This window comes from Periplaneta americana, chromosome 1, assembly GCF_040183065.1.
Source record: "Periplaneta americana isolate PAMFEO1 chromosome 1, P.americana_PAMFEO1_priV1, whole genome shotgun sequence".
Classification (NCBI taxonomy): domain Eukaryota; kingdom Metazoa; phylum Arthropoda; class Insecta; order Blattodea; family Blattidae; genus Periplaneta; species Periplaneta americana.
In genome coordinates this window covers 107,473,233-107,486,024 of record NC_091117.1, presented here as the reverse complement: position 1 = coordinate 107,486,024, position 12,792 = coordinate 107,473,233, and the positions used below count along the sequence as shown (strand labels likewise).

General features: G+C 35.5%; 1 protein-coding gene across 5 annotated transcripts in view; it reads left to right on the top strand.

Moving 5' to 3' along the window:
• Positions 1-12,792, top strand: part of KrT95D (phosphofurin acidic cluster sorting protein KrT95D) — a 1,059,178-nt gene that overhangs the window by 808,977 nt on the left and 237,409 nt on the right. For all 5 annotated transcript variants that reach the window (XM_069825465.1, XM_069825491.1, XM_069825473.1 and 2 more), the window contains one exon: positions 9,101-9,269. In XM_069825465.1, the coding sequence (XP_069681566.1) occupies positions 9,101-9,269 (169 nt within the window). The remainder of the gene's footprint in view (positions 1-9,100; positions 9,270-12,792) is intronic.

Sequence of the window (12,792 nt, the reverse complement as noted above, 5' to 3'; positions counted from 1 at the left end):
AGGTGTATTTTATTTACCACTTAGTAATGAATTAATAAATAGCACTAATAATTAATAAAACAATAAATAATATGTTTAAAACATTTTTCTGTTGAACTCAATTTGTGCAACTTAACAGTACAAATTTTTGCGTTTTTGCTGCCTACCTAATACCTCTTAACTTAAATATAGTACTAAAATTTTTAAATTATTATTATTATTATTATTATTATTATTATTATTATTATTATTAATTTAATAACTATGTTTTTTACATTTTTCTGTGAAAATCGCAAGATAATGTATCATTATCGACATACTCATTTATTGATGTTTTGAGGAACGTTAATTGACATCATCCTCTCCACAAGTTTCATATTATTGTGATGTTAAATATTTAGCAAAATGCAAGTACCAATGTACAAAAATTGTCAAATAAAGAGAGAAAGAGAAAATGTATCATTATAGTGATATCTTCTACATACGAGTATTACGCAATTATGAAAAATGCAATAATATGCAAAAACATGCACTATAAAAATGTATTACATTTTCTGAATGGGAAACATCGTTGAGTGCATATATTATGATCTGCACATATTTTAATCAGGCTTAAAAAAAACTTATTAAATAACTGTCCTAGCCCTAGTCATGATAGAGGCAAGCAAAAAGTCATGCAGTAAGTTCCAGTTCGATTAGGCTGTTGATTTCTTGTGCACAGAACATGGAAGCGATGTTATGTTAATGCAAAACCATTTTCTTACTAAGAGAAGTAGTATCAACGATAGAAATATTTCATTCCGATAAATATAGAGAAATCGAGGAGGACGACCTTGTTAGCTTTTACAATAAGTCATTAAATCCTGCAGAATACCCAATACTTCGAAAAATTTGCAGCTCAACTTATTTCTTTCTTGAGCAGTATATGTGTCAGTACTATCGGTAATTATTTTAATTAATAAAACTAACAAAGCTACGTTTAAGATCATGATGTCCTCCGCCGTGGAGTAACGGTTAGCTGACCGTGAAACGAGGAGGCCCGGGTTCAAATCCCGGTTGGAACAAATTACCTGGTTGAGGTTTTTTCCGGGGTGAGCAAGTGATAGGTAATTTTCAGCGCTTGACCCTGGACGAGTTTCGCTGGTATTATTCACCTTCACCTCTCTCACGCTAGGTAACCATAGCATCATAAAATAAATCATTTAAGAAAAAGATCATGATTATGCGATAATAATACGTGGTACTATCTCGTCTTGCCGTTTCAAATAACAAGACATAACAAGATTCGTTCCATAACTCAGGAGAATACATAGTTTTGAATTCGATGAGGGTTCATCCAATATAGGTGATGATTTTGAAACAGCGCATTTCTGGATTAAATAGAGGCATTTAATATTGCGGAAGTGTTAGGCTATATATGCAGTTCTGTAAATGATATTCTTTTGCAAAAATGTTAATTACATATTGTAAAAGAATATGGCATATGGGGTTGGAATAAACAGTTCTTGTTTTCATAATAAAATTTGACATCCATGTAGTACAGAGTGGTCCGAAAGTTTCTCACTCCCCAATATTTTGAAATAATTGGTCAAAAATAAGAAATATCAATTTTATTGTTACAGTGTCTTAAAGATACAACTTTTGATTATCTACTATGATTTTCAGTATTTGGTGTGACGCCCATTGTTGCTGTGGCACTCCAAAATCCGTTTTCGGAAATTCTTTACCAAAGTCATGGTTGTTCTTGATCAATAGATACTCATTCTTCCTTCACCCTTTGAATGAGTTCTCTGTTGCGTGGTCTGGGTTGTCTGAATACGCTGTCCTGCACTCTATCCCACAAATTCTTAATGACATTTAAATCTCTGGAGAGTTTCCTGGCCAATCAGTCCAGACATCATTGAAGTTCTTCCGAATGACGTCCATGGTTCGTTTAGCGGTATGTGCTGTTGCACTATCTTGCATCAGAATTCCAAGTGAACGACATGGAAATTGTCTAGGATCATCCATGACGTTCTAGTACACAGGCAGAATTTTTGTCGGTAGTACTTTCCATCCACAGTTTGGTTTTGGGGGGCGATATGCAATTCTGTCTTACCGTAACGAGAAATGCCTCCACTAACCATAATTTTCAGCGAAAATTTAGGAGTAACAATAGGCAAAATCTGTTTAGGACAAATATTTGTCCTTATGCGTCTGTTCTGGCGGTTTGGCTTAGGACTCACAAAAAATGTTCACCAAGTGATAATGGATTTTCGCAACGATTTTTTGCCCATATGTTCCATATGAAATAAGAATCCTTCCTATAAATTTCTACATCCGGAGAAGGCCTAGTTTTCGAGATATGATTTTTCAAAATAATCGCTTGACACTCATATACTCGTATCTCCATTGCCATCACTAAGAAGTTGCACCTTTGCATTACTATAAGGGACGATGAGCTCTTTCGTAAGAAATTAAAACATTTCTGCTGAGTGCCATCGGACACCCTTGTTTTACGATTAGACGTAAGGCAGGCAGATAAAGAGAAGAGAGTTGAAAGTCACATATACTAGTCTGAACGAGTCTCTCATTCAGTGCATAGATCAATCATAGATTTTTTCAAACGTGTGTTTGCTTCATTTTCTGTTTAATGATGAGAATTAATCCTATAACTGTTATCCTGTTAATAGGTGTACCTAATAACAGAAAACTAACATCAGTGAATGGATAGGAATACGAACTGAAGGATTATTATTGTAGAAGATAAGAGCAAAATCTCTGTTTTTATAATAACAGATATTGATATTTTCATTCCGGGTTTGAATTCTTTAAAATATAATTCTTCGCTTTCAGAATTGATAATTTTGCCCAAGTAGAGTCAGTTGATGTCGATATTGAACAAGATATACAGTCGACCTAGGTAGCGTAGTCGGTATAGCGCTGGACTTCTGTGTTCGAGGTTGCGGGGACGATCCCAGCCCAGGTCGATGGGATTTAAGTGTGCTTAAATGCGACAGGCTCATGTCAGTAGATTTACTGGCATGTAAAAGAACCCCTGTAGGACAAACTCCCGGCACACCGACGTCGCTGATATAACCTTGGCAGTTGCGAGCGTCGTTAAATAAATCATAATTTAAATTTAAAACAAGATTTACAACTGTTAAGTAATGATGGAAGAGTTTCAGAAAAAGAAACGGAATACACACTTCTAAATGAGCAACAGAGATGGTTTCAAGCAGCAGCCAGTCTTCGCAATCAACTTACGTGCCTTCACCACCGACGTCTGGTGTGGGCCCGGATTTTAAGGAGAAGAAGAAGAAGAAGAAGAAGAAGAAGAAGAAGAAGAAAACAGATTGTTGAATGAATAAATAAACTAACCCTAAACTACAGGGAACTAAACAATGAACTAAGAAAATAAACTGATAAAGCAAAAGAAGATTGTATGAAAGAGAAATGTGAAGAAATAGAGGATCTAGAGAGAAAAGGAAGACATGATGTAATGTACCGCGAAGAAGTTTAACTAGCGCTTAAGAAAATGAAGAATGGGAAAGCAACAGGAATTGATGGAATCCCCATTGAATTAGTGAAATGCTTGGGTGAAGACAAGAAGCAAATTCTATTATTATGCAACGAAATATGTGAGAAACTCGAATGACCTCAAGATTTTACGGAGACAGTGTTGCTTCCAATACCGAAGAAAAATAATGCCAAGAAATGTAACGAGTTCAGGAATATCAGTCTAATATCGCACTCGGCGAAGATTTTGTTGCGAATACTGAACCGACATCTATATTCTAAGATGGAAGAACAGCAGTTTGGCTTCAGGAAGGGAAAAGGTACCAGAGATGCAATTGGACTGCTACGGACAATCGGCGAAAGATACCTAAAGAAGAATAAATAAGTGTATTTAGTATTTGTGGACATAGAAAAGGCTTTTGACAGAGTGGTTTGGAATAAACTGATGGGTATCCTAAAGAAAATAGGTGTGGATTGGAAAGAGAGAAGACTGTTAAGTAATCTTTATATGAAACAACGGGTCAAAGTCAGGTTAGGAGAAGAAATGTCAGAAGGAAGTGAAATTAGGAGAGGAATACATCAAGAATGTCCTTTATCACCTACCCTGTTCAACATCTACTTGGAGATTTAGTAAAGAACTGTTTTCAGAACATGGGAGGAGTGACAGTAGGAGGAAGAAGACTAAAGTGCATAAGATTTGCTGATGATATGGTGTTAGCAGAAGAGAAAATGATACTGAAGAATATGCTACTGGAGCTAAATGACAACTGTGAGCAGCATGGGATGAAGATAAATGCAAATACGACGAAGAGCATGTTTATAGGAAGAAAAATACAAAGATAAAAGTGTGAATTCTAAATGAGGCAGTACAGCAAGTGGACAGTTTCAAATACTTGGGATGTATCTACTATGAGCGGTAATATGAGCTGCTTCCAGGGAGTCAAAAGGAGAATAGCAATGGCCAAGGAAGCTTTTAATAGACAAAAAGAGCATCTTATGCGGACCTCTGGAAAAAGAACTAAGGAAGAGACTAGTGAAGTACTTTGTATGGAGTGTGGCATTGTATGGGACAGAAACATGGACATTACGACGAAGTGAAGAAAAGCGAATAGAAGCATTTGAAATACGGATATGGAGAAGAAGGGAACATGTGAAGTAGACAGACAGAATAAGAAATGAAGTTGTGTTGGAAAGAGTGGGTGAAGAAAGAATGATGCTGAAACTGATGAGGAAGAGGAAAAGGAATTGGTTGAGTCACTGGCTGAGAAGAAACTGCATACTGAAGGATGCACTAGAAGAAATGGTGAACGGGAGAAGTGTTCGGGGTAGAAGAAAATATCAGATGATAGACGACATTAAGATATATGGACCATGAGAAAACAAAGAGGAAGGCAGAAAATAAAGATTGGAGAAAGCTGGGCTTGTAGTGAAAGATCTGCCCTTGGGCAGAACACTAAATGGATGAATGTATCAAAGCATTTTAAATTCACAAAATTCTTCTTACGTGTACTGAATACAAAACGTTAAACTCTGGAGATGAATTTAACAAAGTTTAAAAACTGACTTACGTTTTAATGATTAAAATACCAATGGCGTAGACAGAGGAAGAAAGGTGGTCCAATTTCAAACAGTACTTCTTCACGTTAATGCTGCTAACGCAAGACAACAATGCCGCGAATGAAAACTGTTCCTAGTGCTGCCTTGACAAAAGTGTTCCCAGCGTTAAAAAAAAAAAAATAATAATAATAATAATAATAATAATAATAATAGACCAGCATGAAAGCGAGTGTATTTCAAATTACTGATAAATAATTTAGATTACAAAAAATGCATTAGTGGTGAGAAACTTTCTGACCATCCTGTAGTAGGATGAGGGACTGTCATTACGAAAAGCTACTTTTTCAACATAACGACAAAGATGAACTGAAACAGAATCAAACACTGGTAAAATATCTTATATTATGCTTGAAAAATATACTTACTCAGTCGAACCTCTTCTACAGTATTATGTACACAGAGGATTTATAAAGCTTTCCACTTCATTCGATCTTGAGCGATCTTCTTATCTCGAATCCATTCAGTTCTCCTCTCCCTTAAGGTAAGACTTCTTCTCCTCACATCTGTTGGGGTATTCCTCCTGGGTATCTTTCGATATTCATTCTGGTTACATGCCCAAACCATCGTAATTATTGATTTTGTTATTTATATTACTGAAACAATTCCTAAACCTAATCTTATTATTTGAGTAAAATCCTATCTCTTCCAGTCTTCCAGCTTTTCCTTCTGTCTTTCTTGAATATCTCATTTCAGTCGCTTGGGTTGGCTCTTTTGTTTGGAAGTTAAAGACAATAACTTGGCTCCATATATTATGATTTGAGTTTTAGTTTACTGCTAGTAAAGAACTTTTGCAATTTGTTATAAACAGAAATTATCCCAGAAGTATTAAAAACTCTTGCTCAGAGTGCTGTCCAAACACTCTTAATACACACCTAACAATGAGAAACGTAATTATGAAAAACAAAATAGGGTGTACTTATGGTGGTTAAATTAACTAGAAAAATGCAGTTTGTTTTTACAATAATATTTAAGTTATAGAAATACATAAATTCACATTAAAAATACATGTTCTTTTAAAAATTAAATTCCTAACGGTATTTTTTGATTTGCTGAGACTAAAATTTTATAAACTTGGGTATTTTTCAATTAGTTTATTACATAGCCCTGGATCAAAGTAGGTACCATGATTAAGAGCTGTGCTTGTGAAATGTTTTGGTTTCTCCAGTGGTATTAAGTCGGATCTTTTAGTTCTGTAGCCTGTTTATAATGATACAATACAAATATACAAAAGTAGTGTTATTCATAAAATTAATGAGACCAAAGGTGTAATAATGATCAGTCAGTGCACTACAATAGACTCCAGATTCACAATTGAGAAATTTGATACAACTTTAAAAAAATTTACGAGCAAGACTTAATAATAATAAATGTCTAGTCATTGCATTTAAAAATTTAACAAAACCAGATTGGAGAGGTGGATTCCAAACTGGCCAAAGCGAAAATGTTAAGTTATGAAAACAATGACAAAAACTGATAAAAACAAATTTGGCGCTCCTGGGCCTACGTATGTTTTTTCAAAGGGATCTGAATCAAGACTTAGGAGAGTCCGTTAAATAAACTTAGGCCTACACCGTTATATATGGGCTTGAAAAGAATAAATTAAAACGTGAATGAAACAAGTTGAAATCTTAAACAAAATGAGTTAGGAACTTTGCAATCCATCTATTCAATTCATGTAGAATATACAAATATTTGTGACAAAAATGCCTAAACAATTTTTTAAGATTTGAATATTAATGTTATCAATGAGAATATCATTATACTTTTGTAAATAACAATCTAAATAATTTTAAAATTCATTTTTGTGTAAGTTAGGGGATCTACAAATAGTAGTTAAATCAAAGGACGCATTATTGGATTGAAATTTAAAATTTAAACAGAGTTCGTGATGTCTACATCAAATTAATGTCACATCATCACATCAATATTCTTTCTGAAGTATACCAGCAATCCGTGACACACGTTTGCAAGGTCCAGGAGCGTACGCAAGGGGAGGGGAATTACCGGGTTTGAACCCCCACTCCTGAACTTTTAACATATTTAGGTTTGAATATTTTTTTATCCATAATCTTTTTTCCCTTCTCTAATTTTTCACTGTCAGAGTAACAAAATCCACATCGACATAAGACATTAGTTTGATCCATGATGATTAATAAGTATAATATTGTGTGCAACTAATGTGAATGTAGTGAGAATGGGATTCTTAATTACAAATTAAATTATCCAAATTAGAATAATATACAATTCCACTCACTGAACTGTTTTCGTCCTTTATGAGAATTTTACAGTCCTTTATCCAAATAAATTTATATCCTTTTTCTTTAGTAATCTGAATAAATTTCTTATTGTAACTTTCCCCGGCGGTGATTCTACCAGGTTGAAAGTGAATGGAGACTTTCTGTACTGGTGTTCAAACTTCCTCAGTATGTTATCTTGATTCCTTTTTAAAACATTTAAGCCATGAATCACGACTGGATCTCTTGCAGAAACGAACAACAATCGGTTGCAGTATACCTTGCTGAGATGAAGTCTGTGAGCAACACTAACATCTTGGCCAACATTTTATGCTTCTGTGGCTTTCGAGATAGTGTTAATTAATAACTACTTCATGCAGTGATTCTGATTTGGCTACTGGAATTCATAGACCATTATATTTTTCCTTCGAGAGTATTGTTCAAGTTCATTGAGTCTGAATCTAAGTACGTCAAATAATGTTAATTTGGTTTCGTGTGTCACTTTTTTTTCGTTTTTGCTTAAAAATGACTTTTTGCTTGCTTACTTACTTACAAATGGCTTATCTTATAAGTAACCGGAGGTTCATTGTCGTCCTCACATAAGAGCGCCATCGGTTTCTATCCTAAGAAAGATTAATTCAGTCCCTAACATCATATTCCACCTCCTTCAAATCCATTTTAATATTATCCTTCTATCTACGTCTCGACCTCCCCGAAGGCCTTCTTCCAACTAACACTCTGTATGCATTTCTGGATTCACCCGTACATTCTACATGCTCAATCTATCTCAGAAATCTGGATTAAATGTTCCTAATTATTATGTTAGGTGAAGAATACAATGCGTACAGTTATGCGTTTTGTAACGTTCTCCATTCTCCTGTAACTTCATCCCTCTTAGCCCCAAATATTTTCCCAAGCACCTTATTCTCGAAAACTCTTAACCTCTGTTTCTCAAAGTGAGAGTCCAAGTTTCACAGCTATACAGAACAACCGGTAATATATAATTATGTTTATAAATTCTAACTTTTAGGTTTTTAGAGAGCAGACTAGATGACAAACCTTCTCAACCGAATAATAGCAGGCATTTCCCATATTTATTGCCCATTTAATTTCCTCTCAAGTGTTATTTATATTTGTTACTGTTGCTCCAAGGTATTTGAATTCTTCCACCTTTTCAAAGGATAAATTTCCAATTTTTATATTCCATTTCATACTGTGTTCTGGTCGCGAGACATAATCATATACTTCGTCTTTTTGGTATTTACTTTCAATCCTATCTCCTTACCTGCTTCAAGTAAAATTATCGTGTTTTCTCTAATAGTTTGTGGATTTTCATATTCACGTCATCCGCAAAAACAAGTAGTTGATATAACTCATTCAATTCCAAACCCTCTCTGTTTTCCTGGACTTTCCTAATGGTGCATTCTAGAGAAAAGTTAAAAAGTAAAGGTGATAGTGCATCTCCCTGCTTTAGCCTTGGAAAATCTTCAGACAGAAACTGGTTTATATCGATTTTGCTCTGTGTTTCACTGAGACACACTTTTAATTAATCGAACAAAATCTATGTTTAATATTATTTCGGCTGCTGAAATTCTGTTATTTTGTTCTTGTTTTATTCTGCCACTGTGGTTGATGATAGAACCAAGATATTTTTATTATTTAACTTGTTCTAGATGTTGATTTTCTATCTTAATGTTGTGATACTTTTTCTCTCTATAGATTTGTGTGAAATATATGCTCAGAAATTTTCAGATTGTTTTCATTTTTTGCAGGTGTTACAACGGCAGATGGATTTGGAATTGGACTTGTTCAGCGACAGCAAAGAAAAGGGATTGAGTTTAATAAGCAACACCGTGGCGCGTGTTACAGTTCAAGCCCTGAACAGCCAACCCGTGGACCACGAGGATGCTATGAAGCACATGGCCATGAGCGAGACATCAGGTATGACCCACTGACCTGTAATTAATAAGCAAAGTGGCATTACTCGCGTGCGCGCGTCACTACCTTTGTAGACCTATACCTCGGCAAGTTGCTTTGCCCTCCAAAGTTAATAATATATAATCTAAGCACTCTAGAATACTCCGTGCTTGTATGTTCTTCACATTATCTGCTTTACAGTTTATATTTCTATCATGGAGCTTTATAGACTGTAAATTAAACTCTTGATTAATACCAGATATCTTTTGGTATTTATTCGTACACAACAACTTTGCCTACTTACTCGAAATATAATCTCCGTCTCCTCGGCAGTTGTAGTCTAGCCGACCAATATGGATCGAAGCAATTACAGTGGTTTTGTCACAGAAACCTCTATTAAGAAACGTTGAAAAAAAAAACTTTCATTTCCTGCTTATGTCTCACATTTTAGGAATTTGCATTTGAGGTTTGTAGATACTGCATTTCTATATTTTGAGGCCGACATTTTCCCTTGTTTGTCCTAAATACTGTTTCCTAATTTTATTATAATTTGATGAAATGTGGAATAACTTGGAAAATTGTAACAGAAAACATTTTGAAATGTTCTGCGTTTTCTCGTAGTCAAATGAATAGGCTATTGCTCAATAGCTTCCGCATTTTGACAAAATCTAGTAGAGTTAGAATTTCGTAATCTTTGTTCACTACAGAGGACAAATGCCCAATATAATTAATTCTCTGAGTTTCTGTACCGCCACAATAGATTAGTAACACGAATATTTGCAGACCAGTGTGATGATTGAATACGAGGCCGTTTGGAAAGCAATGCTAGGTCGATCATTAAATACTGCGAGTCCCAGCGAACGTTTCCTGTGTTTCTGTCGGTCGACCAGGGAAAGGTACTCTCCGCTTCCACCTAGTGTTGCTCAGTGGAGTGACTACCAGCGGCGGAGGAATCTGAGATTACGAGTAAAGCTCTCCTCCGTTGATCTCTGATACTACCGTAGGTGGTAGATTGGGTACACGGAGGAAAGCGACATCGAAGGACGATCCAGCGACCGACCGGCAGGACTGGCGGAAATTGTAAGTGGGATAAAATGGCACTGAAGCAGGTATCCGACACATGGAAATTCTTTCATTTAGTTGAAAATAATATAAAGTCGCACGCTGGAAACTTCCACGGTAAAGTTAAATTTGTGCCCAGCACACCCTAGATGGCGAAGGTTTAATTTTTTTGACGGCAGCAACTATATTTGGGACATTGTCTGTGGCAACAGCCGAGTCTTTGTTGTTTAATTCCCATGACTTAATGGGGTCTTGAATGCAACCAGCAATGTTGTAGCTGTATTGCTTCGCTTGATGGCAGATAAGTCAAAACAAGAAGAAGGTAATTGGTCACCAGCCATGTACTGACTTGTGACTTGTAAGTTATATTCATCTTGCCTGTTGGAGAACAAAGTGTCTGTTGTGAAACAAACAGTTTTTACGTTCTTTAATTCGGTTCGAAGTTTATCCTGAATATTGTCGTGTAAATTGTCTAAAACAACCTGAAATATTCCAGTAAAAGTGAAGTAAAAAATTGGGAAAAGCAACCGAGAACCCTGGTTAGTTAAATTACAATGATTAAGTTTTGCACATTATCATATTTTTAGCATGCAAAAAACAGTGTTACGTTGCGGCAGCGAATATTTTGTTTTTAAACTCTTGACGAAGTATTTAAATTCAGCATCTTCAACCACGGCAAGCGGCTGCATGTCTTTCGATATAAATCCAGTTAAAAGCTTATCACGTTTGACTGTTTGGTGGGCACGCTGAATGCTCGGGCTGCTGTCGACATTATTGTCTGCCTTATTTTCAGGCTCTCAAGGGTACGACTTCTTCAAATAGTCTACAAATTTGAAGCGTCACCACTTTCAGAGTAAACTCGCCCACAATATCGGGTTTCTCTCTTGTAAGTGTAATTTATCCTTAGACTTCTTGAACTGAAATCCTGTAGATTTTATTATTCTTAATGTTTCTTTACAAGCTGCAGGTCTATTTTTTTACAGGATTGCAGTAATTTATGTGAAGTAGGAATTTCTTTGTGAAGAGAATGATAGCACTGAAACATCTGCCTATGAATCAATATAATTTGTTACTTTCCTATTTCTTGATCTTGGAGTACCCATGTTCATTTCTTCTGCACATAGGCCTACTTGTCCTTTTCCCGTAGTTTGCAATTCTGTTTATTGCCTTAATATTTACTAGCGTCTAGCTTGACTATGTAAAATACGTCGTTTATTGGAAGATATTTTTAGACCGCATACATTATTAATACTTGTTAACATGTCATATGGGAAAACGTTGAATGTTGGGATGCTTGGCGAATTGATTTACGCAGGCTTCTCTGATATCCGGCTCGAATTTCTTCAACCTTCTCTTCTAAAACACGTCGACGAGAACCTCCGGATTGTTTATTAGTACTTCCAGTCGCCAGAAACTTCTCACACCATGCCTTAATCGCTTAATGGTTTTCCCATCATGTGCATCTCCTCCATTCTCTCAGGTAATTCCTTTGCAGTGGAATGATTGCTTTTGTTTCTGCATACCAGAATACAGATTATGCGCAATGCTGCTTAATCTCCATTTTGCTTTATGCGATTGTGGCGCAACAGGATGGGCAAAAATAACCGGTTGTTTTCATACGGTTAACCGGTTAATCACCGGTTATTTTTACTTGCCGGATTAACCTGATAACTGGTTATTTTTCTCAATAACCGAACGACTAGTTTTTTTTTTTTTTTTTTTTTTTACACACTGCATCAAATGTATTTTAAGTTTATTTCAAATTTAATGTCAGTTAACATCGTCTCATTTGATTATTTTTTACTCCATACAATCAATTCCGTTGAAGGCAAAATGAAATTCGACTTCGAATCAATGTCAATAATACAGTATATCTTAATCGCAGACTTTCTGTCATTGGCTTATGATATATAGGGTGATTCACGAAGTTCTACCCCGGTTTGTGGAGGTGATTGCTGAGATTGTTTGGAACAAAAAATGTATATAAATTAATGGGATCACATTCATAATTACAGAGTTACGGTAATTTGAAAACAGCAGAAAAAAATTTTATTTCAGGATTTCACTAACAAAAATACAGAAAATAATTAAAATTGTTTATTTATGTATCAGTCTCTTTTATTAGAGTGGATTTAAATCACATTTTTGAAAATATCTCTCTGAATCTCAAGGCACCGGTCCGCACGGGTGTGAACAGCGTGTGTAGCATTTTGCAGCTTCATACATTTGTTCCTTATTGTCGTCTCGGCATGCAGAATGCGTTGAAGCAACTCTTCGCGTGTTTGTATCTTAACCTGATACATTATGTCTTTCATCCACCCCCAGATGCAGTAATCTAAGGGTGCACATAGTTATGGCAACAAACATTCCTAGCGCTCCGTTCATTTTAACGCGTTTCGAAAATATGTTGTAACTCCGTAATTATGAATGTGATACCATTAATTTATTTACATTTTTGTTCTAAATAACCTCAGGAATCATCTCC